The following is a 27,104-nucleotide window of genomic DNA, read 5'->3' on the forward strand; positions in this document are numbered from 1 at the left end:
AGCCAACACCATCCCTGATTACATTATTCTTTTTACTTCTGTACGATTCACTAAATCATCATCATAAGCAGCAGCAATAGCCTTGGTCTCCCCTAGCAGAGAGCAAGGTACCCTCCTTTCGCGCCCCTCCCTCCCCCTCGCCAGCGCCACCACCCCTCCTTCCTCAGAAGCGCCGCCACCCTGCGAGGTTCAGTGGTGCGGGAGGGTCGCCTACCTGTGTGTGTGCCAGGAGCGGAGGCTGCAGGACGTTTTCACGCACCTTGGCCCACCACGGTGAGTTGACCCCATTTTGCTGATGCGTGTGTGTGTGTGTGTGTGTGTGTGTGTGTGTGTGTGTGTGTGTGTGTGTTACAAAAACTTTTCATTATGGGCAAGTGATGGGCGCTAAATGCTGTGGCCTCAGCGCTGACAAAAAGTTACATGTCTGGAGAACAGGGTGATGGATTTCACCTTCACAAAGAGCTCAATGGTGTTTACAACTTTGCAATTGACCTTATTTTAAATGTATTGCTTAGTATTAGAAGTTAAAGGATATCCTACTGTTCTCACACTACACCTTAGTTATGCGACGTACAGTTCAATTAATACGTGTGAAATACGATGGCGTTGTTGCATTGTAAATATTGTGGCGCAAGATGATGAAAACAAACCTGACTGTGGCAGCAGCTTATGTTTTGTACAGAAATCAATGTTGTGTCTGAATTACGGTACTAAAAACTTACACAAAAATAAATTATGTGAACGCCATTGATCTCTCTCTCTCTCTCTCTCTCTCTCTCTCTCTCTCTCTCTCTCTCTCTCTCTCTCTCTCTCTCTCTCTCTCTCTCTCTCTGTCTCGTGTGTGTGTGTGTGTGTGTGTGTGTGTTAGGGAGTTAGGGAGCCCCACAAAGCCCTGCGTTTCTAAGGTGATGCTGGCCACGGGCCAGTTTTGGAAAGTAGCCCATTACTGAACCTTTCCTGTCGGTTCATCGTTGAATTCGACAGATGAGAAATGTGTTAAAAGAAAACAGCTGAGCCTGCAATAAACCCTTATGAGAAGAGTTTATGGTAGGGTTGATGCTAAATAAGTTTATATGAACATCAGGAGCGGAAAGGGATAAGGAATAGTAATATTAAGGGAGGTTTGAAGTTGAAAACCTGAACAAATATAGTGTTGAATAATAGATTTCACTGATAATATTATTAAAAACACGACTTAATGATCTGATTAAAGTTCTCTGGAACATAAGTTATTCAATCTTTTATCGACGCTTTGGTTTTATATGCGGATTCGGAACCCAAGACGAAGACAGTTACTTAGCATATGTTGGAAAATAAACAATGGTGATGACCTCATAATGAGTCTGGTAAGTAAAGGTTCGGAGGTGCGGAGTTCTTTGTTCATTAGTGACATTTAGAGGTTATATAATATAAACTGTTAAAAATAATTTCAGCAGATATGCATGCCGAAACGTAAGCTTGAAAAAAATTAGGACTAACTGACTACAAGAAAATTAATCTACAGCCAAAGAGAGTTAGGGTATGAATATTTTTTTTCTTTCGAGTCGTTTATTATATAGGGATACTCCTAAAAGAGGAGAGTTCTTGGTCAGGTACGTTGCAAGGAAGGCAAACCATTCCATTCATCGGACAAGCACAACACAACCCAGAAACCTAGAAATGACTTGAGCTACCGAACCCTCGTTTTAGCACTCAGGCCCTCTACCACTGAGCTATTCCGACCCCGTTCCTATTCCCTAAGTATTTGTTATTCATATTTATTAATGAAAACTTTCTAAAATGGATTTTGAGACTGGATGGAAACGAGTAGTAGAATGTTCACCACCTTGGGCTGTATTTTCAAGAATGTTCAGAAGTCTTGCCCCTTGCCCCACTTTGCCACACCCCTAGCCAGCAACCCGTTGTCCTGCGGGAGCTATGGTCAGGGCAGAGCTAGGGCATCATACAGTTAAAGATTCTCTGCCTACGCTCTCTTCACCGTCGTCCCAGTGGATCTTTGCTCTACAAGGGGATAAAGGCCGGCTGCTTGGCAATCACTTTTCGTATAAAAAAAAACATGTAAGTATGTTCGCTGGTTGTATATGTTCGAGAGAAGGGGAAGGCTGTGTGGCGTTCACTGTCTATCTTCCCGTAAAAAAAGTTTTGCTCGTTGTATATGTTCGAGAGAAGGGGAAGGCTGTGAGGCATTTACCCTTTGCCTACAAAATTTGGAGGAATGCTCATTCGTTGTATATGTTCGAGTGGAGGGGAAGGCTTGGACCATTTTGAGATCAAGGTTAAGTGTTGTCAACGGGGTGGCGGCGGCCGAGGTTCGGCCCACGAGTGTTGGCAATCCGCCAGTGACTTAGTGACGCGTACGTCAGCAGAAGCTTCTAACTTCGTACAGACATAAGATTTATCCTCATGCCTGGATCGACAAAGTGGTGGATGTATAGATGTTGGGAATGTATCGGAAAATTATTTTGATGATGAGCATTTGTTTAGTTTCCGTATACAGTAATAATTATTTCACGCCATACTAACGTTAGGTTTGAGATTTTGTTACCGTGGTCGTTTTTTTTACAAACTGAAACGGCGAAAAAAATCAAAAGAAATCTTTTAAAACTTTACAGCAAGTTCCTCTCACACATATGTGTGGTGAAGTTTCTTTAATCACAATGTTGTGATGGCAGCTCGCGCCTTTTCCTGAGGCGATGTCGTGACACTTGTTGGCGCTGAACAAAATTATTTGGTCACATTTTTTCTTTGTGTGTTTGTTTTCTAGCGCATTCTAGGGAACTAAATCATTGACAGATGAAACATTTTATTATAAGAGCTGAGGTTGATTGTGGGCGTAAAGGGCATTGTCTAGTCGGTGGAAAAAATAGACATGTAAAATCCCAATTAATTAAAGAGAAATTCATGGTTGAAAACAATATATAACTGTGTTCTTTTTGTATGTGATTTCGGACATAATGGGAAGCATAATTTAGTTATAGGTAAAGATAAAGTAAGGAGCATGTTCCATAGCTGCGCGTGGCCGCAGTGCTCATCTCCGCTGCATTGGCCCTTGAGCCTGTGGTGGGTATGAACCAATCACCCCGGAATACAGGACAAGTGCAATATCCATCACAATTCACCTTCTCAGTTTTCCCAAGGTACCAAGTTATTGACCAGCCCGAAAGGGATGATGAACAGCTGTGTGAGCTGCGCACCGACTGCCCGGGCCGGGATTCAAACCCAAGCCCGCGGATTCGTGGCTAGGCACGCTAACCTCTGCACCACGGAAGTGCAGGGTCGAATGCTAGTCAAGTATAATTTACTTCTGGAAGAGTATATTTTCTCTTCAATTGACGTAGAATGTAGATAATCTGAAATAGAAAGAGATGGCCTTAAAATTTAATAACCTTCTAAATTTCATATAAACCACTGACATCATGCAACCGCAGCTTATTAGGACAGCCATAATTTTAAGGTATTTGAGCGAGTTACTCCCCATCATTAATGGCTGATCCAGGAACGACCCGCATTACTGGGGCTTGCTCCTGTCCTCTTACTGAAACTTACTGAAAAGAAGTGCAAGCTAACTATAACTTTCCCACAATTTTGAAGCCGTGAGTGTTGTGCACCGATTATTGCTTATAGTATTTGCCACATCAAAATGTTCTGGTTATTGCTCTTCTCGACCTTATATTCTTCAGACAGTAATCTTTCCATAGCTTTCCTATTATCTCTAGTCACCCATTCCTTCGCATTACAGCCCAAGAGTTTTGCTGTACACTTTCCGAACTCATTGAACCATTTCCGAATAGGTAAACAATTCTTACTCAATGTTACTTTGTAGTCCAACAGTTTCCTAGTATTCAATAATTACGTAGGGACCATCTCTTTAGAGGAAAAAAGTTTATCAGTAGCCAACTTACTCTGGCCAAGGAGTTTTGTTTTATTTTCACTATAGTGTTCGTAGTCCTAGATGAAGTCATCCCAAATAGGTTTTGCATATTTCAGTTGATGCGGCCATGACTAAATCAGATACAGTCCTTTCAGTTGACATACTACAAATAGAATCTTGTATAAAACGTATAGCAAAACTTCCTCTCTCCCTGCAGAAGGCCGTCGTCCGGGGAACAGCAGAGCGGAGCAAGGGACATGTTTCCTCACATGTACAAAGTGAGGTAAGGCAATTGACAAACTCAGGGGAGGGGAGGGGTCAGGGGGGGAGCCGAGAGGGGAGCCATCCAAGTGTCAGGGTGGCAGGATAGGGAATCTGTTTGACCCATTGAGCACACGTTCTGTACCACACCAGACGCTGGGCGAGGACTGGCGAGGTGGGGAGCCGTCCAAGTGTTGTGAGAGTAAATGGTATGTGTCTGACCTCGTGTGTACATTTCGTTATCATCAGATATTCATGGGGCCTTTGCAGAAATTATGTAACAGGCTGACGCACTGCTTCTAAGCTAGTGTGCACACACAAGTTATTGCCAATAGTAATCAACGATGCTGCTTTGGCGTACCGTATTTTAAAGATATGAAAATTAGAAAAGACACAACAACAACAACAACAAAAAAAGGCTACACCTCAGTGGATGTTCCAACAATACAAACATGACTAGAAATCAGGAATACAAGTTAATTATATCAGGAAAAAAACACGTGTCCAAAACATCAAACTTACTAACGGGAAAGTGACAGATTTGAGCATTCTCGATTATCAAACTAGAGAACACACACTCCACACCTAAGAGCTTCTCCTACGTTCCCTAATATTGAGGGCCATATGTTTCTTATCTAAATTCAGTTCGTTTTTGAATGGTTTCACCCGCCACGACAGGCTGTTCTCAAGGCACCTTAGAGGGTGACTCCCGTAAACACGCCGTAAACCTGCGCGAGATTACAGACAGTGTTTACCCTCTTTAGACACAGTTTATGACGCAGGGCTGAGAGAGAGAGAGAGAGAGAGAGAGAGAGAGAGAGAGAGAGAGAGAGAGAGAGAGAGAGAGAGAGAGAGCACACACAATTTGCTGGGCCCAGTGTGGCTAGCTGACAGTGAGAGTTTGCCAGGGGAAGATCATTCAAGATAAGACTAATTTATTGCTTTACACTAAGGAAATGTCATCATGGTCCATTATTCAACGAACACAGTGGCTTCTAATATGTAACATCTAGTCATTCATCTCCACTCCTTTAAACTCCTTGACAACATTATAGCGATACGTGGATGACTTACCCGCACGCTTCGGCCTCAGCAGCTGGAGGATGTTCGAGTGTAGTGGTGCCAGCCCAGCCCGGCGCGGCCCACCTTCTACATCGCGTGCTAATTTAATCCCGAGGTATCCGGGTCACGCAGAAGGAGGGAGAGGAGTAAATGTGTCGGGCGGATGTAGCAAGAGTGTGTGTTTGTGTTTGTGTGTGTGTGTGTGTGTGTGTGTGTGTGTGTGTGTGTGTGTGCACGATCAGACACAGACAGACAGACAGACGGATAGACAAACAGACTAGCAGACAGCCCTCAATCTCCTCCTCCTCCTCCTTCTCTTTCTTCTTATTCGCTATCATCATTACCATTATCATCATCATTTATTTTTTTCTTCTTCCTTCCCCCTCTCTTTTTCCTAATCCTAAATACAATCCACTACCACCACCATTCTCTCTCTCTCTCTCTCTCTCTCATCATCATCATCACAACACCCACAGACAAATAATAACATCCTTCTGCCCTGAATCAACGGAAGTCCATAAATCGGGTCGCAATGGATACATAGACATGACCGATGATCCTCGCTACGTCACGCCTCCCTCTCCCCGCTTCAACACGTCACTGTCCTAGACATAGACGACCGATCTTAGGAGCGGTACTCAGTGTCAAGTTATGCTGATACGCGTTGTCGTCTCTCCCCGCGGCTATTCGTTGCATGTGACAGTCCTCGTGCCAGTCTGATTTGTGTGTGTAGTTTTATTTTTATTTTTACGAGAATAGAATACTGAGTTAAAATAGGATTTAAAGATGTTACTCTCTGCAAATTATCACAGCAAGCAAACATACGAAGGTTAATGGTAGGAAAATCTAGAATATAATATTTTTCTTGAACTCTTATTGTTGAGTTTACACCGCAAGTAGGCATAAAAAAGCAGGAGACATTTTTATCGGCGTCGCAGACGCCGATCAATTGTTGTTGTTGTTCTCTTCACGTTGTTTTACTGGCTTACCCATGCATTGTAGACATGACATTGTATAATAACGTTTATTAGCCCTGATGAACCCTACAACATGGCATAATAAAGTCTTTTTTTTTTTTTTACGTCTTGGCCTGTGGCGCCGGTAGGCCTTCATAGTAGGGCTTGATGGTCGGCCCCAGCCCGTTGTGGGGCAGGCAAGTGTTTATAGTGGCGCCATCTTTACTTTTCAGCATTGTCCATTTTAGACCCCTAGTTGCATAATATAAATTGCTGGGGGGGCGTTGGAGGGTCATGCGACGCCGATCTAGTACAGTTTTTCTGCTATAAACACTTGTTTTTTTTCTAAATTTTACCAACAAAAAGATAAAAGATTAGCTAGAGTATATATATATATATATATATATATATATATATATATATATATATATATATATATATATATATATATATATATGTGTGTGTGTGTGTGTGTGTGTGTGTGTGTGTGTGTGTGTGTGTGTGTGTGTGTCTATATATATATATATATATATATATATATATATATATATATATATATATATATATATATATATATATATATATATATATATTTTTTTTCAGGGACAGGCAAAACTTTCTTTGAATAAACTTCTTGATTATTTTTACGAAACTCTACGATTTGTGAATGACAGATTTCTTCCAATAAGCGGGTTCTTGAAATTTTTACGAAATTCTACAATTCTAGCGTAAATATTATGAGTAAAAGTAGACGGTGATTGCGGAATTCATCACCATCATCGGCCTGTATCACTCCACTGCAGGACATTGACCCATCCCAAGTATTCCCATTAGTTTCTGCACTGGGCGTCGTTTCAAATTTTGATATAAACATTCCGTAGACTTTTTTGTATTTCATCACACCATCTGAACGGCCTCCCCTTCAGTCTTTTTATATCCATCATCAGTGCCCCAATGTTCGGGCATATAGCATTTTCATGCCATCTTGACTGCGGCATCGGTGGTCAGCCCCAGCCTGTTTTACAGCGGACAGGTTATCTTAGTAACGTTGACATATTTCACTTCCTTTCGCAGTTGCTATTCGGCCCTTTGACGTAGCTAAACAGGATCAGCCACCAGATCTGGGTTCCACCATCTCCGTGTCCTGACCACTCAGCCATCTCGTCCTCTGGGGAAAAATTACCATGAAACACTTAAGATGTCAACTCCATCCTGAGCGTCTGCCCTGTTTTTCTCCATCGCACTAGGACAGAAACTTCATCTAATTAGGTTAATGGTTACTATACTCATTCTAACTAGGCCAGGAGTTACAATGAGTTCAAATATATTGCACTGCTAAATCGTTAATATTCCGAGGATAATAGGGAGGGAAGAGAATTTGGTTGTTTACTTACTGAGGGGCAACAGGCATAAAATTAACACAAATAAACAAAACCAACTAATGAAACAACAATTTTACCTTGTGTACGCTGATGCCTGAAGAAAAATTTACGGATATATGAAAAATAAATATAAAAAAACACAATGCTCAGAAATATCTCCTGTAATATACAACATGCAGTTTATTTTTATAACATTTTTGCTCGGTGGACGTAATCTCTTGAGTGGACAAGACCTTGGGCAGCGGCGCCAACCTAAAGACGAGTGCATTTGTGTGTGTGTGTGTGTGTGTGTGTGTGTGTGTGAGAGAGAGAGAGAGAGAGAGAGAGAGAGAGAGAGAGAGAGAGAAAACGTGTGGTGATAATAATGAGCCCTTGCTTAACAACAATACCTATAAATATGAGGCAAAAACTGTTCGATATTTAAATCTTTCGTCATCGACTACGATATTGCTGCATTACTGTGTTGTTGTAGTATACCCGCTGTGTATGTCAATCATGCGTAGTAACTTCCCAAGACTGAATTACGGGTCTGTGAATGGCATGCAAATGAGGGTGAAAAGGAGATCTGTTGGGCGCACATTACGAGCCTGCAGTCCTTCATCCACTGGCCTATTGCGGGAACCGAAAGGAGTGAGGAACTGAGAGATAGGCAGATAGGAGGTCTAAAAATACGTACAGGGGGGGAAGGTGGAGAGAGAGAGAGATGCCTGAGTGATGTCGTGTTGTCATATTATTAGAAGAGTGAAGTTGTATGAGCTTGGTTGGCCGCCTCTTCCTGGCCGGGCCGTGCCAAGCCAGCAGCGGCCATGGTCGGCGGTGGGCGGCTGCGGGGGCGTAGCAGCGAGGCGGTGCTGGTAAGGAAGGAATGCAGGGCCCGGCTATATAGGAAGTGTGTGAATTTGGAGGGTTGTTTTTTGAGAGTAAAGGCTGTGACAACTTGGTGACAGACTGAAGATATGATTGAGAGTAATTCACTTCCCTACACTTGTTTTTTTTTCTTCGGATAATAATAACAATGATAATAATAATAATAATAATAATAATAATAATAATAATAATAATAATAATAATAATAATAATAATAATAACAACAACAATAATAATAACAATAATAATAACAGCTTTAATCATGGAGGATTAATCTTCTTCTCATCACTATTTTAACCAATGAAGTGGTGTCGCCGTTGTGTATATGAGCTGCCTTCTGTGGTGTCTGTTTTATATTCTTCGTTCGTTGGTGTTTTTTGTCTCTGGCGGATTTATAATACACAAATATGATGTAAACATTCTCACATACAGTGTTCCTTCGCATATTATTTCTTCGCCTATCATCCTTCACACAAATATGAAGTGAATACAAAAATACAACACAGTGCTGCCCTCTATATAGGAACAGCTCAAGTGTCTCCCAGTTCTTAAAAGTACTCGGTTCTATAAATGTTGTGAAGAAACTTATGCGCATCTGTGTTAGTCTTCACTTTCCTTGTTGTCTTTCCTCTTCCAGGCATGATTAAAGTACATAACAGTTGTGGTAATGTTTTCCTAGTTATGAAGACCCTGTGATATGTTTAAGCGTATACATCATTACTGCTTAAGCTTGAATACCTCGCCAGCGCGTGTACACACACACACACACACACACACACACACACACACACACACACACACACACACACACACACACACACACACACATTGATAATAATAAAATAATAATAATAATAATAATAATAATAATAATAATAATAATAATAATAATAATAAAAAAGATAACTTCTCCCCCTCCTCCTCCTCCTCCTATTACTACTTCTACTACTACAACTACTACTACTACTACTACTACTACTACTACTACTACTACTACTACTACTACTACTACTACTACTCCTACTCCTCCTCCTACTACTACTGCTATAACAACAACAACAACAAAATTTTAGGTCCCGTATTCCCCTTGTCCCCGTTTTCCTTGAGCTGTTTCCTTTATTGTAAAAAAAGAAAATATACTAGCTTAACCCTCGTCTTTTGCCCCGCGCCGCCTAGCCCTAGACTGCATGATCCTGAAGCACACCCTCAACGTGGGCTGGTAATGATGAGTGGAGGGCCTCGCTTGGCCACGACACCCTCGGAGACTGCCAACGAGGAGGCGGAGGGGCTACACGAGTCCTCGCTCTCCTTGTTTTTAGAGTATTAACGGCTGTAGATAACCCCGCCGAGACACACTAAGGAGAAAATGAAATTCTGCTTGTGGGAAAACCCGTTCTGATAATCTCGCGCTAAATCTGTTTTAACTTAAGATCGTCAGATATTTTCATTAGTATGCACTGATGCCTTCCTGGATTTGGCTCCCTACATGGTACTTGACTTTATATTTGTTTGTTTATTATCCATTTACTTTCACAAGAACGTGTTCCCGCGCTGTTTGTAAACACAGCGTGAGGAAAGATGGCCTTGGTTAGGTAACATTCAAACGAGTGCGTTTTTACCTTGCAGAAAGCACTCTCGCTGGGCTAGAAATGTTCACTGAGTTTGAATCCTTTAATTACCTGATGTGGCTAATTCCACGCGTACACGAAGGAAACTGGTTGAGAAAGCATTCCTGTGCTTCCATACAAAAGTAGTTCCAGTTGATGTGCAAACAATGCTTGTAGTTGAGTTACAGATCGACCCATGAAAATCCGTGACACTCCCCCGTGTTAATTTTATTTGTATTGATAAATCTACTTAACTATTTGTTCATTAATTCAATCATTTCTTTTAATTCCTTATATATTTTCTACTTATCTATTTGCTTTATTTCTGGGGTGGGGACAAACCACGAGCATGCGAGGCACACAAGTGGCGATGCCTCTCACCGCTTTAATTTTCACGGACACGCCTGATTTGAAACGTACCTTTGAGCTTTCTGCATTCCTAACATGCAAACTTGGTACTTGTGGCGGGAGACCTAGCGTTCGGCGGCCAAGCACCGGCGATGAGTCAGCAGTAGCGGGGCCGAACAAGATGCTTCTAGACTTCTGCGGTTAGTCACGGTGAAAAAATTAGTTGATTCGTCATGGGAGTGACAGCATACTTCTTTGATTTCCCTTTCGTCCCCCGCAGAGAGAGAGAGAGAGAGAGAGAGAGAGAGAGAGAGAGAGAGAGAGAGAGAGAGAGAGAGCGGTGTTGTAAGAAGGTTGGACGCTACAGAACGCTTAAGCTCTGACCTTATCATCATTTCCGAATGGGGAAGATGGAACTTGGTATCGTTCAATGCATCAAAAATTCAATTTCTAACTCAGTTTCTCCACCTGTCAACTCGACACAATCTTTCAAACAGCTATCCTCTATTCTTCAACAACACTCAGCTGCCACAATAAACGCTCTCGGCCTATCCTTAATTGACTCAAAATCTAAACTGGAAACTTTATATATCCTCTCTTGCTGATGCAGCTTCCTAGAGGTTAGGCGTTCTGTATCGTATCCACCAGTTATTTCTCCCCTCACATAATTATGGTGTCCATATACAAGGGCTTTGTCCACCCAAGTATGGATTATGCTTCTCATGTGTGTGTGTGTGTGTGTGTGTGTGTGTGTGGGTGGGTGGGTGTGGGTGGGGGGGGTGGGGGCTTCACACACGGGGCCAATTTGGGCAGAGTGGAGTCGAAGGTTTTTTGTCCCATCAACTCCCCTCCTCTTACTGTTGGTCGTCTGTCTCTTAAACTCCGGTGCAACGTTGCCTTTCTATCTTCTACTGATACTTTATTGCTAACTGCTCTTCTAAACTTGCTAACTGCATGCCCCCACTCCTCCCACTGCACACGACTTTCTATTTTTGCTCATCCCTATTACTATCCAAATCCCTTATGCAAGAGTTACCCAGCACCTTCATCATTTCATCCCTTCCGCTGATAAACTCTGGAACAGCTTTCCTTCGTCTGTATTTCCTGCCTACGACTTAAACTCTTTCTTGAGGGGAGTATCAAGACACCTCTCTAACCGAAATTGACCTCTCTTCTGGCCTCTCATTCCTTACTCTTTTCGCTGGAGTAGGGCTTGGCTGGCTTTTTTTTATGCCCTCATGCTATTACCATTAATGTTAAAACTACATACGCAAAAACTAGTCTATTCAATACAAATGAACCTGCCCACTGATTTTCACTGCCTCGGTAGATCAATTATCACGACCAAACCAAGCATATAACTACGAGCACTGAGCGAACATAAGTTTATTCATATTGAAGCATCTCTACCATTCTCAAGATTTTTAATGTTATTTGTCCTGTACATCTAATGGACGTTTCTCCCGGAATGTTTTTTGCAAAGTTGTGTGTGTGTGTGTGTGTGTGTGTGTGTGTGTGTGTGTGTGTGTGTGTAAAAAGTAGTTATGTGACGTTTCGCAAGCCTTATCTAACGCTTCAATTTGTTTGCACTGGGCGGCAGCCACTGACAAGATAATTTCTACGTGACAGGATGTCCTCAAGGTCTTTATCTATTCTAAGGACGGGGCGCACGTACTATACACTCCATCCTTGCTCGCCATACAATGTAACCACACTAGCCTCTATACGCCTCTCTCCCTAGATTTCTCAGAACCTAATATATATTCAAAGGTTACTCTCCACACGCCATTGCTTCCAAACGGAATAATGCATCTTTTATTATTCCCTGTATCGAATTTTTCTTTGCGTGCACTATGATATTTTGTTCATTCGGTGTTCCATATCCCGTGACGAAGAGGGTTTTTCAGTCTGCTCTCTCTCTCTCCCTCTGGTCCGTGTTCGCCCTATTACTTCCTTAGTCACTCCTTCGTCAAGCTTCTCTCTGATTCTTTCAGCTTCCCCTTAACGGCGATCTGTTGCCAGTGCGTCTTCATTGTCACATCTTCCGTTTATTACTTTTTAGCAACTTCTGCCCCTCGTGTTGATTTTCCCATTTTTTTCCCCTAACCTGGCTTGGTATTAGAGACGATATGGTGGCCTGCTATCAAGTAACGGACAGCTATTCTCGAATGTACCCACTGACCCGATAAAATAATAACTCCGAACAAGTTCGAAGATGGGGCATGACAGAATAATTACATTAAAAATCAATATTAAAAGAGGACATAAATTTATGCCAAAGAGGTAGGTACTCATGTGTTGTCCAGGCTCACCTTTGAGTCCGCTGCTCCAGCTGACTGGTTTTCGGGTGAGCGTTGGGAAAGTTGTCTCGAAGAACGTCCCGCGTCGCTCACTGAAATGTAAAACCAAACCAAAATTTTTATTTTGTTAGGGTTTGTCAGAAGTATGAGATGGAGAAAATATGATTAAAAACAGCATGTCTGTCTGCAGTGAGATTACTTAACATTAGTTCGTCACCCACAACTTCTGGGGCCCCGCTATAATGAAATACGCGCATATCCATATTATTGGCTGCAAAGTAGAGCTGGACAGCCCACAAACCACCTCAGTGTTGTGTGTGTGTGTGTGTGTGTGTGTGTGTGTGTGTGTACATATATATGTGTGTGTGTGTGTGTGTGTGTGTGTGTGTAAATATAAATATAAATATATATATATATAAAAATATATATAAAAATATATATATATATATATATATATATATATATATATATATATATATATATATATATATATATATATATATATATATATATATATATATTAATTTGGGCTTATGCTGTTGCTTATGTATCCAAGGAATAGTTTTGTGGGTCTGTGTTATTTCTGGCTCAGCGATCAAAACATAGTAGCGAAAAACAGATATGAAGACAGCTTAGAAGAGCTAGAGGACAGGCGAGTGCGGAAGACGAAATGTGTGTTGGCAGAGGGCAGAGGGATGAGGATAAAAGGCAGCCACAGGTGTACCCCATTCATAAGATTTATTGAAATGCACCAAAGGGACACAAAAGGTTACTGGAGAAGCAGACTGTTGACTCTCAACCTGTTACAATCGTAATCTCTCGTATATTTAGAGCTTTAACAGAACATTTTAATGAGTGTATATTAAGAAAAATTTTCATTCATCTATAACACATTCAAAAGTAGGACTGAGGCGTAAAACACACACTGACGGATTTCAAATGATTTTACTAAAACTACCCACACTTCCCTTATTGGTTTACACTTTACACGTTTTCACCATTTTATGAAGTCTTCAGTCCAAAAAGCTGCACAGCCTTGAATTACTTTTTTCTAACTAAAATAAAGAGTACATTATGGGAAGGAGACGGACGTGCCCTTCCCTTGCCAGAATTTGAATTATAGCCTTGGGGAATAGACGGCAACAAAATGGATAGCGTTCAGTGATCCATAGAGTAATAGGTGATATTGAGGGCGGGAGCAAGGAAGGGGGTATATTAGGCTATTTTCTATGCCTACTTAATATTTAGGCTACACGGCTGATGAGTGAATGGATATAATCAAAATTAATAATGTTCAGCTATCAACGCAGTGAGTCTGGAGTGGGGGCGCTTGGCGGGGGCAAAGAAGACGAAAGGAAAGACACGCCACTCTTCATGCCCACTTTCATATGGAGTGCTTAGTGATCGATGGAGTGCCGAGTGGTATAGCAGCCTAAAGTGCGGGGGAGGGGATGCCTGCAAGGGAGGTTTTTATATCAGTACTATATTTGCATTTTCTTTGTTTATCCCACTTATACCTGGAGAGAGAGAGAGAGAGAGAGAGAGAGAGAGAGAGAGAGAGAGAGAGAGATTCGTCACTGTTTGATGATGTTGGTAATCCTGCCACAACACCAAAAATATCATAGCTGGGAATCCCACCAACTCAGTGCTGCCAACGCTCAAACGCCCACCTCTCTCCCTCTCTCTCTCTCTCTGAAGAACCGGACTGATAATTCGGGAAGAAAGATGCTTGTAATAATAAATGACTATCTTAATTTCGAAAGCGTTCATCATTTAAATTTTAACAGTGTGCGATGTTGGCAATAACCCGCACTTTGGAAGGAAATACCACAGTTATATACCGGTATATAACTCTGTGGGAAATACCCATGATGCTGTTTGACAATCCACAAGATAATGGGAAACTGTTTGCATTGTTCATACTCTCTGCTCATTGTCATATTTCGTGTGTTATCAGCGTTGCATGAAAACCTAGTTGAGACTATTAACAGTACAACATGGATGTATAATGGAACAGTGATGTTTGTAAGGCTGCTTGACATTACTCGATCGCTGCTTCAATCGGTGACATTTGTAGGTAAATATACTGGTAGTTATACTTTCCGTGTAATGCATACTGCCGTGGCGTAAGGCTATGTTATTATCAAAACAAAACATTCGTTGCCTCCACCATACAGAGCGGTAGCCCTCGTGCCCGCTGACCCAATTTCGTGATGGGCAAGGAACGCGCGTGCCAACCGGCGCGGATGTGGCGTTCATTGGTTATGCGGCTGCTTGGGGGCGGGGCGCGCCAGCCACAAAAAGAGCGTCACTACGAATACAAAGTGTCACTACGAAGTTTTGATTAGAGAATAAAACATTAACTTTATATAACAAAGAGTGCCTTACTGATTATAATAACTATCATGCAAATTAATATGTAGATCACGAGGAAGATTAATTCGCAGTAAACGTATTCCAGATTGCGATGAACAAAGGGAGTTCATGATGAGACTGTGTTGGCCAAATGTTTTTATTGTGTGAAATTGAGGATATCTTCAAACATATGGCAGGCATCAACTTACAACACGAATCAACAAAGGAGTTAGCGTTGTTGGCTAGAGTCTCATCACGGAGGAATTAAGCGTATGTGAACTTGCTGAGCGTACTAACATGACCTCCTTACGTAGTATGTATTCCCTTGCCTTCCGAGGTGACCCCCTCAACCCCGCCCTTACCTAGCGTGGAATATAGACTACAAACTATGATTACAACAATTATAATGAGGATGCCTATGATTAGTGAAACGGCAAAGAAACAAACATTTACAACTTATAATACATTCGTACATACATAGGCTACATATATACATACATTCATATATACACACAGACAGACGGACAAACAGACAGACAAATATACATATATAAATGCATGCATACACAAATACATATGTAGGAGAGACAAACTAACAAGAAAAATGTAGTATATAAAAGATTAAAAATGAGATGAAAGGAAAACTAAGATAAGAAAATATAACTCTCTCTCTCTCTCTCTCTCTCTCTCTCTCTCTCTCTCTCTCTCTCTCTCTCTCTCTCTCTCACACAGACACACACACACACACATATATACACGCGCGCGTGCATTCCACTATAGCCGCAGGCCGTGAGTCACATAACATCTCGTGACGAAGCTGAGCGGTGAGTCAGCACGTTGGTGGGCCAGGCGGGCAGTGCCACTGCCAGGTGTGTCGTTCCGCGCCGCCCACCTGCACCTCATCCACAACACCGCCGGCTGAAGCAAAACACTGAACACCAACCTGCGGTCGAACAGGATTTAACAGCTTGTGTGCTGATTCTTTACAACTGTTAAGACAATCTACTGTGTATGGATTTACTTAATTAACCGATCTGCTTTTACAAAGTTGTATAATACTGTACAGCATATATTCACTGTTATAAAATAGTATTTCAAGGGAAGAGGTCAGTGGGTGCCGGCGATATTCAAATATGTAGCTATATACAAAAATAAATCTCATATTCATACAATTATGGGTCATAAATATATTAGAAAAAAAAAGGTATATACATCAGTTTCAACCATTAAATGTCCACCGCAGAAAAGGCCTTTCCCAGCGTTCTCCACCTCTCTGTCTCGTTAGTGTACTCCATCCTACTCTCGCAAATGTTATAATTTCATCAATCCACTTGGTCCTCTGAGATACAAAAACAAATGAGATAGCTATGTAATTGATTTCATGTAATTGCACAATTTTTTTTTTTTTATTCCTGCTGTCCGGACTTAACACCTACTGTTATTCAGTTATAAAACCACGATGTTCTTCGCACCAACCACCCTCACAACCACCACCACCACCACCTCCTCCTCCTCCTCCTCCAGGTCATTCCATAGGTTGATATAACCATTTGGGAAGCTATTCTTCACTACGTTATTTTAAGCTTCTAGTCATGTGTGTGTGTGTGTGTGTGTGTGTGTGTGTGTGTGTGTGTGTGTGTGTGTGTGTGTGTGTGAGAGAGAGAGAGAGAGAGAGAGAAAATCATGTGTGTGTGTGTGTGTGTGTGTGTGTGTGTGTGTGTGTGTGTGTGTGTGTGTGTGTGTGTGTGTGTGTGTTGTGGCCCCACACAGTTCACGTCTGCCAAGCTGCCAGGCCCGCAACGCCTCTCCTCAGCCCTGTGCGTGGATCCATCACACGCTGCCCCCGCCACCACCACAATCACGGTGCCCGCTCACACAGTACCTGCGGCGCTTCACGCTGTGTTGTGCACCCTCCCGCCCGTGCCTCTGTCCATCTAGTCTCATCATGTGATGGTGCCGAGTGACAGTAACATGTAACTGCATCAAGCCACCGGTCTAACATGGATAGATTGATAGATTTGTGATAAAGATACATGTATAGTATTTTAGATGACAAACTTTTGTCATTCACACGGAATAACATCAAACTATACAGTGCTAAAAAATTGTTATAATATTATGAACATGTACGGTATTTCATATTTTTTTCTTTCTTTTACGATCTGCACGGTTACAGGAAATCAGATTCATAGCAAAAAAGTGACGGATGTGAAAACGCGCGCACTATAGACTGCGAATATCGACTAAGAGTGACTGATCCTGACCTGCATACTTATACGTCTGATAGCATTGGACGGATTGGTGTGTTACTGTGCGTTCGGACTTGCAAAAGATACAGTGACAAACAGGCTGCTGCTTCACGGTGCGACTCAAGTATTCGCCCAATCAGCAACCCTCTTCCTTCCTCTCCTATTGTGAAGGTGACGTACTGCTTCAAATCACCGTCTCATTCCTCACCTCTCCCTAATGATCACACCTCTTTCATTCTCAGCCCATTACTCTTCCGGACAAGGTGATAAATGAGCATGAAGGGTATTTTTTGTTTCTATCTGTCCCCTCTTAATATGATCACACCTACTTCACCCTTCCGTCATTACTCTCCCGGACAGTATGATAAATAGTACGTTTTTTTTTTCTCTCCTCCTTAGTCTTGTTACTTTTCATAAATAATTATATTTTCCTTTTGTACTTGTTCTTTCTTTATTTCTCCCTTACTTATTTATTTATTTACTAGTTTATTTTTTCCCATCCATATTTTCTTGCTTTCGTCTTTCTTTTATACTTTCCCGTAGATATGCCTGTATAGTGCCAAAAGTTTGTCCATTATTCATGGTAAACACATTAAACACTCATTTCGTAATATGACTAAACAAATGTTTCAAATAGGTATATCTTCATAATCATCATTGGAATTATCCTCTTCATTTTCCTTTTCTTTAATAACTTTTGTTGTGAGTAACGAGTTTACAATACCGGCGTTTGACATCGATTAAGATCCACATCCATATTGCCTAACAGACCTTGTGTTGATTGCCGCTTCAGATAAAAGCTGCCCAGGGGAGTGGCTACATATATCTGACTTAGTAAAACAATAATTTAAACTTAACTTTGTCCCACGCCATGCCCTGAGCTCTCTTGATGATCTAAACCCAATCGATACACCTACTTATTTCCATAAGTATTTTTAATTAATTGAATTGAGCTGAATTGATAATATACCTCAGAACTTAAGCAACATAGATTATATTCAGCGGAACTTGCCCCTTAAATATTAACATTTTGATTGGTGGCTGCGTAATCTAGACTTCAAAACTTGTAGGATTTCGCAGACAAAAGACAATTAGTGCAATGAAGGGTGATCTACAAAGACACTGTGGCGCACAAGGCAGTAATCTATTTGAAAACAGATGTTAAACATTGGTATTTTTTTATGAAACGAAAGAACATCAATTTGACACGTATAGTGTATTTGTCTTAACGATTATTAAGATGAAGTAAGTGGCGGTCGAGTTGGTTTTAAAACGCATGATCATGTTACACTGAACCATTGAAAAAGCGAGTTTATTCCATTCCCGTATCTCAGCGTTGGTGAAAAAGGATGTGGAGCTGCCTGCATTGATTTATTTATACGCTTTGTGCCTTTATTTCTCGCTCACGACTTGTCATATGTCATAAAAAAAAAAATTGGATTCATCCACATTCGCACGCTTCCCGGACGTCGATCCTGTTCGCAGGATTGTTTCTGTACGAGACAACCCTGACTCATGGCTGGAGCAAGTGGACCGATCCTGCCGGGAAGGACTTGAGATGGATAGGTCAGCTGCGTGCGAGTTTGTTCGGGAAGACCGTCGGGAGTGGAGGCGGCGATTGAGTGAAGTGACGCATACCCGGATGTATGCTCCACATTAGTCAGTTATATTCGTAAAATCATGAATGATTTTGAAACATTCTATCAGTTTCCTTCATAAGTGACGTTCCTCGAGAGCCATAACAAGCTTTTCCGGTTACATTTGTTGCGTAAGGAAGATATCATGTTGGTTCACCAATGTTAAACACAACCAAATTAAGCAATATCCTTCGCATTATGATCACAACTATTCTCTGTATTCTAAGTGAGGTCTGACTAGTCTGTTGTACAGTGGTTATGGAGAGAGAGAGAGAGAGAGAGAGAGAGAGAGAGAGAGAGAGAGAGAGAGAGAGAGAGAGAGAGAGAGAGAGAGAGAGAGAGAGAGAGAGAGAGAGAGAGAGAATGTGTATATATATATTTGTGTGTGTGTGTGTGTGTGTGTGTGTGTGTGTGTGTGTGTGTGTGTGTGTGTTTTGCCCAGGCCGAGTGCCATAATTTTTAGCCCAACTGGCAATGAACGTTTGGCACTCACAACGACTTCCTCGAACCAGCTGGCGGCCTGGCAGTGGAGTGGTGGGCAGGAGCGTTGGTACGACCCACCAGCCTTCCATCAAAATAACTCTCTCTCTCTCTCTCTCTCTGGGGAGGAGCGATGTAGGTGCATGGGTGTGGGTGTGGGTGTAAGTTGTACACAAGGAAAGATCTTAACCGATGCGCAGTTATTTCATATACATAAATGAAAATATAGATAGATAGATAGATAGATAGATAGATAGATAGAGATAAATAAATAAATAGATAGATAAAGGTATATATGAACGGATGTAATACACACACACACACACACACTGTGTGTAGTGGTTATAGCGTGTTCGCCTCAAAACCAAGAGGTCCAAGATTCCTGATCGGAGTGGAGAGGGCTGGGCAGCCTCCTTTAATTCGTGCCCGCTGTCCACCCAGCAGTGAATGGGTATCGGGTATCAGTCGGTGGTTGTGTCCCGCCTCCTGAGTGTGTGAGTGTAAGGTTCCAGTCGTACCGAGACCAGTTCCCGAAGCTCCAGAGATCATTTAAGATTGGGATCGCGAGTTCAAAGCGTTATCAGACCATGGTGAATTACACACACACACACACACACACACACAACTTGCATTTTTACTTTTCTGTGATTTCTGCATTCTCAAATTAGATGTAGCCTAAGTATATCTCAATGAAAAAAAAAAAAAACATTCCTGTGCGTAGAACACTTTTACCCTCGAGTTGCTTCTTTTTTCAACACGCTTTATTTAAAAAAAAAAAGGCAAAATTGTATCTGATTCATCCATCTTGAAGCCACTGCTTGCGCACATACATGAATGAAAAGAAACAAGTACTGAAATGCAGATAACACTTAACATTTTGCTGTAGAAGGTGTATACACATAATGATAAGGGATGGTAACTTACTGTATTACGCGTGAACACGCTCACATCACAGGCATTCAAAGCAGCGATGATCACCAGTAATTGATAAAGCAACATGGTATACGTTTTTTTTCTTTTAATGGGTGTCGCAAGGGAAGAGGACGGTACTATAGAGGTAAAATGTAGGGCGATAAACAACCCGGTATTGGGGAGGGGAGGATCTAGGGTGTGCCAGGCAGCCCTAGGTCACCTGGCACGTGTAGCCTCTGTGTTAGTGGGTCATAAGCTCGTCATCAGCTTGCCAGAAGCTGCAATTTGCTCAGTTTGATTGAGGCGCGTTGTAGTGAAAACCTACTTGAACCCCGACAAAATTTGTGGTTGTGTTTTTATTGATAGTTGCACTCCTCTCAATGTGGAGGTTATATATTCAATCAACCTCTGAGGAAGTGGCTAAAATCCTTCCCCCGCAGGTAATGTGACTCAGTGCTGTGATGTGCGCGCGATTATTTTAGTGGTGGTGTTCATACTGATGTTTCTGCGCCTCTTAATACGGTGGTTATAAACTCCGTCATCATTTTCGTTATCTGGCGCTGAGAAAATTACGCAATTCCATCTTTTATAAGTAACGCAGCTATAAACACTGATGTGCACGGGATTATAATTATTTGTCCATGATGCTTTTATTAATATTTCTACGTCTCTCGATATGGCGGCAATAAATTTCGTCACATAATTTCTCTTTAAGTCATGAGCAAGTGGCGTAAATCCTTCCCCGACTGGAAAAGTAACTGTTATGTGAATTGAGTGGGGATTTAACGTGATCCCAGCCAACCAACTGTGGTTGGTTTCTCTTGCTTTATAAATTTAGTAATACACTTTGTGCATACTAACTTCTTGTAGGCTATTACTCATTGTTCGTGTCTCATCGTGCTTTTATCCAGTCTTCTTGATCACTGTATGTCATTGGCGATAACAGGACGCAAGAGAATATGCGAAAATACTCTACGGACATATTGACGCATGTTTCATTAATTTTATATATTTTCTACAGACTATTGTAGTGGTTCTTAAACCGGGGACGTTAGTAATTTCCATGGGGAGTCTTATGGAAAAGTTGGAATTTCTGTTGTTGGAAATTTTTTTTATCTTAACAAAAGTGTAGGCTAATATGCAAGGGGGGAGTGAAGAGGAAGGCCAATTCCTGGAGGGGGATAGCTTGTAAAAGTTTAAGAACCACTGACCCATGGTAATTTGAGTTGTTTCCTTCTTATTTCCTTTCCATTCTCGAATCACTGATCCCTTTCATATATATATATATATATATATATATATATATATATAGAGAGAGAGAGAGAGAGAGAGAGAGAGAGAGAGAGAGAGAGAGAGAGAGAGAGAGAGAGAGAGAGAGAGAATCTGTTCTAAGCCCTTCAATTTATTTCTACTTCTCAACCCATGGATAATTGATTCTTTTCTAATCAATTTCTATGATTGAACTCCTGCAGTTTTGTGGAGTAGTGGGTTAACATGCCTGGTTATAAAGCCGTGGGTATGGGTTCGATTCCTGACCCAGGCCGTCGGCTCATCATCCAACTAGCTGTTCATTATCCCATTCAGGCTCGTCAATTAATGAAAACCTGAAGAAGGTAAACTGTGGATTGCCCTATGTCCCAAGGTAATGGGTTTTTACCCACCACAGGCTCCAGGTCCAATGAGAAAGAAATGAGCATCAAGGTCATGTTCAACTATAGCATATGCCCCAAGTTTTACCTTTACCTTTTCAGTTCACTGATTCTGACCGGGCCAAATAACATTAGTTGTTAAACCTCTTGAATCCTCAAACAATGTTGCCAAGTTTTATAGAAATTATTCCCCTGATGGGAGTGGGTAGACTACAGACAAAAATTTGACCAAAAGGCTGATAAAGGTCACTTTTTCACAAAGGATCCATTACACTCTGAGTCTAAAACTCAGGCATAAGCTTTGTCTTTTGACATGCTTGTTTCATTCAATATGGATCCTCCAACCTATTTCTCAAAAATGAGGCAAAGACTAAATGCACATCAATATCTGTAATATTTGGGGTATTAAAAGTTATGGCATGAATTTAGCCCATCATATATGCTTGTATACATGTGGAAATAGACCCCAGGACCACTTGGTCTTGTGCTTAGACCTAAGTCTGATAATAGCTCAACAGGCACCCCTTAACCATGACCATGATATTGATTTTGTGATAATCTCTGTACTCTGTGTCCCAGAGAAATGGATTCTCACTCACCACAGGCTCAATGCCCAATGGTGCAGAGGTGAGCACCACGGCCATGTGCAGCTTATAGTGTATGCTACCAACTTTACTTTTACTAAATTCCCTTACTCCATGATCCTAACATTGTTATTCATTTAAAAGCTGTTATACACACACATCACTCACCATTTGCATATAAAACTACTATAGTAATAGCTAATGTGTCTTTAATTTCAAATTGATAACTCAAACCTGGGTATAATACAACCAACTCTGGTTTGGCATCATTACCTGATCATAAATTAGTATGCGTCGACATTAGAGCTCAATCATCAGTGACTGAAAATAAAGTAAAGGTGCCCAATTTCAAAAGAGCTAACTTCGTAGAAATCCGACAAAAACTAACAGAAATACAACTATCAGATGACAGCAACGTAGATGAAGCCTGGCTAAGCCTTAAAAATCACTTACTCACTCAGCAGAACACATTCGTCCCCTTGTGCGAGAAGCGAATTAACACTAATAAAAGCCCACCATGGTTTAATAGCGAAATTAAACAATCAGTCAATGAGAGAAAATTGTTTTACAGGTTAAAGAAAGAACAAAGCACGCCCGAAAACATTTAGACTTTATAATGATGCCAGGCGACGAGTAAAAAGACTAGTAGGTCAGGCAAAGCGTAGATATGAAGAAAATATTGCAGCCAACTGTAAAAATAATCCGAAATCTTTCTTCAGTTACATAAACAACAGAAAGGCGATCAAAAGTGGTATTGGACCTTTAACAAACAGCGACGGTGCACTAGTGACTGACAGCCAACACATTGCAAACCTTTTAAACAATTACTTTTCCTCGGTGTTTAATACTAACAGTCATCCTCTCGCTACCAACAACACCAGTACTATTGTAAATCTCGAGCATGCATTGCCTAATTTTGAAATAACAACCGATGAAGTCCTTAAAGCTCTCCATTCACTTAAAACAAATAAAAGTCCCGGACCCGACAAAGTATATCCTATACTGCTTAAAGAAACAAAGTGCGAAATACTCTCCTCCCTCACTACTGTATTCAATATGTCCTTGCGACAAGGCATCGTCCCTTCAGATTGGAAAAAGGCTAACGTGACACCGATTTTTAAGAAAGGAGACAAAAAAATACCAGGTAACTACCGACCCATTAGTCTAACTTCAATTGTAGGTAAGCTACTCGAGAGCATAATTAGAGACAAAATTGTGAGTTACCTCGAAAGCCACTTATTAATTGGGGATTCACAACATGGCTTCCGTAACAAAAGATCCTGCCTGTCAAACCTACTGACCTTTTATAATGATCTCTTCTCAATTTATGACGTAATCAAATCAGTGGACGTAGTCTATCTTGATTTCCAGAAAGCGTTTGATAAAGTCCCACATCATAAATTACTTTATAAATTAAAGCAAATAGGCATTGACGGTCAAGTAAACCAATGGATCGCGAATTGGTTGAGCAACAGACAACAAAGAGTTGTGATTGACGGATTTAACTCAGAGTGGGCGCCGGTCACTAGTGGCGTCCCTCAGGGCTCGGTTCTTGGCCCAGTGCTCTTCATTATTTACATCAACGACGTGGATGTTGGACTCAATAATCGCATTAGTAAAGTTGCAGACGACACAAAGATTGGTAACTCGGTTCTCACTGACGAAGACAGGCAAAGCCTCCAAGAGGATTTGCACAAAATTTCAGCTTGGTCGGATAAATGGGAGATGCCCTTTAACGTAGACAAGTGCCAGGTCCTTCAAGTTGGAACAAAAAATAAGAAGTTCGATTACGAAATACGCGGCGTTAAACTCACAAGTGTTCAATGCGTTAAGGACCTGGGGATTAAAATCGCGTCAAACCTCAAATTCTCACAGCAATGCATCGATGCAGCAAATAAAGCGAACAGAATGTTGGGCTTCATTAAAAGAAACTTTTTATTCAAAAATAAAGATGTAATACTTCCGCTCTACAATAGTTTAGTCAGACCCCACTTGGAATATGTGGTACAGTTTTGGTCTCCCCACCATGCAAAGGACATTGCTAAACTAGAAGGTGTTCAGCGTCGAGCAACAAAAATGATCCCTTCCTTGTGCAACAAATCCTACGAAGAAAGGCTTTCCACCCTTAACATGTTCTCTCTTGAGAAACGTCGCCTCCGAAGAAAACTGATCGAATGTTTTAAAATACTTAATGGTTTCACGAAGGTAGACAGAACAAAATTGTTTATGATCAATGACACTTTGCGAACGAGGAACAATGGCACAAAACTCAAATGCAGACAAGTAAATTCAGACTGCACCAAATTTTTCTTCACCAACGTTGTAGTGCGAGAATGGAATAAGCTCCCACCATCAGTGGTCCAGTGTAACACGATTGACTCCTTTAAAAACAAGCTCGACCGTCACTTCCTTGAACTTAATATTAACTAGAGTAGAAAACCAACGTTTTGGAGCCATCTGATTAATGTAAAATCACTTAGGTTTAAGGACAGACCACCTAGTCTGGACCATGGGGTCTGTGTGGTCTGATTTTCTATGTAAATCTATGTAAATCTATGTAAACTTTCCCTCTGTCCTTTAACAAGTTACAACACCCAGACTGACAGAGAAGGCATCAGAAAAATACCTACATCATTTGCCTGGTTACACTCCAACACTCCACTGTCTTCTTTTGATACTAAATTATTGGACTTCATAGAATTTATCCTTTTTAATGTCCTATTTCCTTAAAGTTATCATTAGGTGCATAATTACAAATGCAAAACATGGGAAAATTTATAAAAGCCAGAAAGAAAGTGTGGAGTACAGTTACATAGAATAATACAATGAAAGAATGAATGAGGGAGAAGGAGGTGTGGGGGGGAATAGTAGACTTGTAAAAAATTAATGTGTAACATGAAAACTGGAGACAACCCCACAAGTTGAGTGGAGGGAAGACAGCATCAATGACAAGTATTGGATTGTTACATATAATCATTACTCATGATATGTAGCATTGATTTATAATATTTTTCCTATTTTACTGTTACACTACACCATAGAAAAGCACATGCTTATACTACATACATAATCACTTCATGTAATTAATCCTGTTATTTTGTCTGTCTCTGCAGGCCCCCTAAAGGGTCAAATATTCGGGACTCTTCAGGATCTGAAAGTCCTGGTGCTGAACGTCAGTGGCAAGGGGATTCCTGGAGAAGAACTAACCGCTGGGACCAGTCATCCCCTTCTGCCTCCCCACAGCCTATCCCCTCTTCCCCCACAACCCTTCAGAGCCCTGAGCCCCAAACAAATCTTGTTCAGGTAAGATACTGAATAATATTTATCAAGTCCTAGGTACCAGTTATTAATGTAATTGCCAGAGGTGGGCGCGGTATTGAAAAATTAGTAGTGCGGTTGCGGTAGTGTGGTCCCATTTTTTTTTTTCCCAGTGTGGTACGCGGTGTGCGGTACTGCGGTAGCGGTAGTTAAAATAAAAAAAATTCTTCAGTGCCTACCCTGGCTATCCAAACAAAGGAAACATGCTTAAAATAGTACAATTGCCTTAATTTACAATAGATTTTCCCAAAATTAAAAATCGGCCGGCACCACGGACGGGTCCGGGGTTCATAAAGGCGGCACCGCGCAGGTTAAAAAAGACTTGCAGTGTAGTAGTTTAGTCTGTCTATTTAGTATTTAATTTTGAACAATAACTGAAAAGTCAGAATGATTCAATCACTGATTCTGATGACTGATACTGATTGACTGATTGAGTCAGAATCACTGTAAAAAAAAAAAAAAAAAAAAAAAAAAAAAAAATTCTGTGAGCATGCTGCGCTGCAAATGTCGTCTTCAATAGTTTTCAAAGTACCGCAAAAAAGTGCTGCAGGATTTTTTAGTGCGCTCCGCGGTAGTGCAGTATTTTCAGAAATTTTGCGGTAGTGCGGTACTTTTTTTGTGATGCGGTACTACCCCACTACTGCACTACCCTACTAAGTACCGCACTTGCCCACCTCTGGTAATTGCCTTCTGCTATGAATTTAATATCGTGCATAAACAAAAGTTTTACACAAGCTAATTTGAATTTTCTGAAAAGGTATTAGGTGTGCATTGACTTGAATCAGGTTTCTACATGGACAAAGAGAATTAGGAAAGGTGACATTTGTAAAGTGTTCAGAGTTGTCAGGACAAGAAGCATTGGCATGTTAAATAAATTTAGGTTTAGGAGAAAAGTAAGTAGTATAAGGAAAAGGTTAGTGATAAATGGAACATGTCATTAGGTTTATGTATATATAATTTAAATCTTCCAAGGTAAGTTGCATAGGTTCAGGCCTCAAATATGAAAAAAAAAAATTGTTTTACCAATACACACAAAATGAAAACAAGTTACATAAAACATAAATTAATCAATATCAGATCTTCTGCCAAGGGAAACACTGTAACTCTGCTTTCTTAACATCTAATTCATAAAAAAAAAAAAAAAAAAAAAAAAAAAAGCCAGGGGAATTTCATATTAAATTAATGAAAAGATAGAGATAAATACACATATGTATGTTAATAAATTAATAAGTATGGAATTTTTATGGCAAGAACAGCAAATCAAGG

The 27,104-nt window shown here is 40.9% G+C and overlaps 2 protein-coding genes across 29 annotated transcripts in view; one reads left to right on the plus strand and one right to left on the minus strand.

The window, feature by feature from the left end:
* LOC127004501 (uncharacterized) overlaps positions 1-27,104 on the minus strand; it is a 110,588-nt gene that overhangs the window by 36,034 nt on the left and 47,450 nt on the right. For 2 of the 3 annotated variants that reach the window (XM_050872293.1, XM_050872310.1), the window contains exon 2: positions 12,667-12,746. The gene's annotated coding sequence lies outside the window, so the exon portion shown is untranslated. Of the gene's footprint in view, positions 1-5,206; positions 5,590-12,666; positions 12,747-27,104 lie in introns of those variants that run through there. The other variant, XM_050872300.1, reaches the window with a different exon arrangement.
* LOC127004412 (trichohyalin-like) overlaps positions 81-27,104 on the plus strand; it is a 72,318-nt gene continuing 45,294 nt past the window's right edge. For 14 of the 26 annotated variants that reach the window (XM_050872077.1, XM_050872128.1, XM_050872109.1 and 11 more), the window contains exons 1-2: positions 8,229-8,386; positions 25,634-25,823. In XM_050872077.1, coding sequence (XP_050728034.1) covers positions 8,247-8,386; positions 25,634-25,823 — 330 coding nt within the window. In that variant the 5' untranslated portion in view covers positions 8,229-8,246. Of the gene's footprint in view, positions 274-4,088; positions 4,155-8,228; positions 8,387-16,729; positions 17,045-17,185; positions 17,430-19,354; positions 19,446-20,577; positions 20,728-25,633; positions 25,824-27,104 lie in introns of those variants that run through there. The other 12 variants (XM_050872266.1, XM_050872272.1, XM_050872084.1 and 9 more) reach the window with 10 other exon arrangements.

The sequence above is a fragment of the Eriocheir sinensis genome, chromosome 3, assembly GCF_024679095.1.
Source record: "Eriocheir sinensis breed Jianghai 21 chromosome 3, ASM2467909v1, whole genome shotgun sequence".
Lineage (NCBI taxonomy): Eukaryota > Metazoa > Arthropoda > Malacostraca > Decapoda > Varunidae > Eriocheir > Eriocheir sinensis.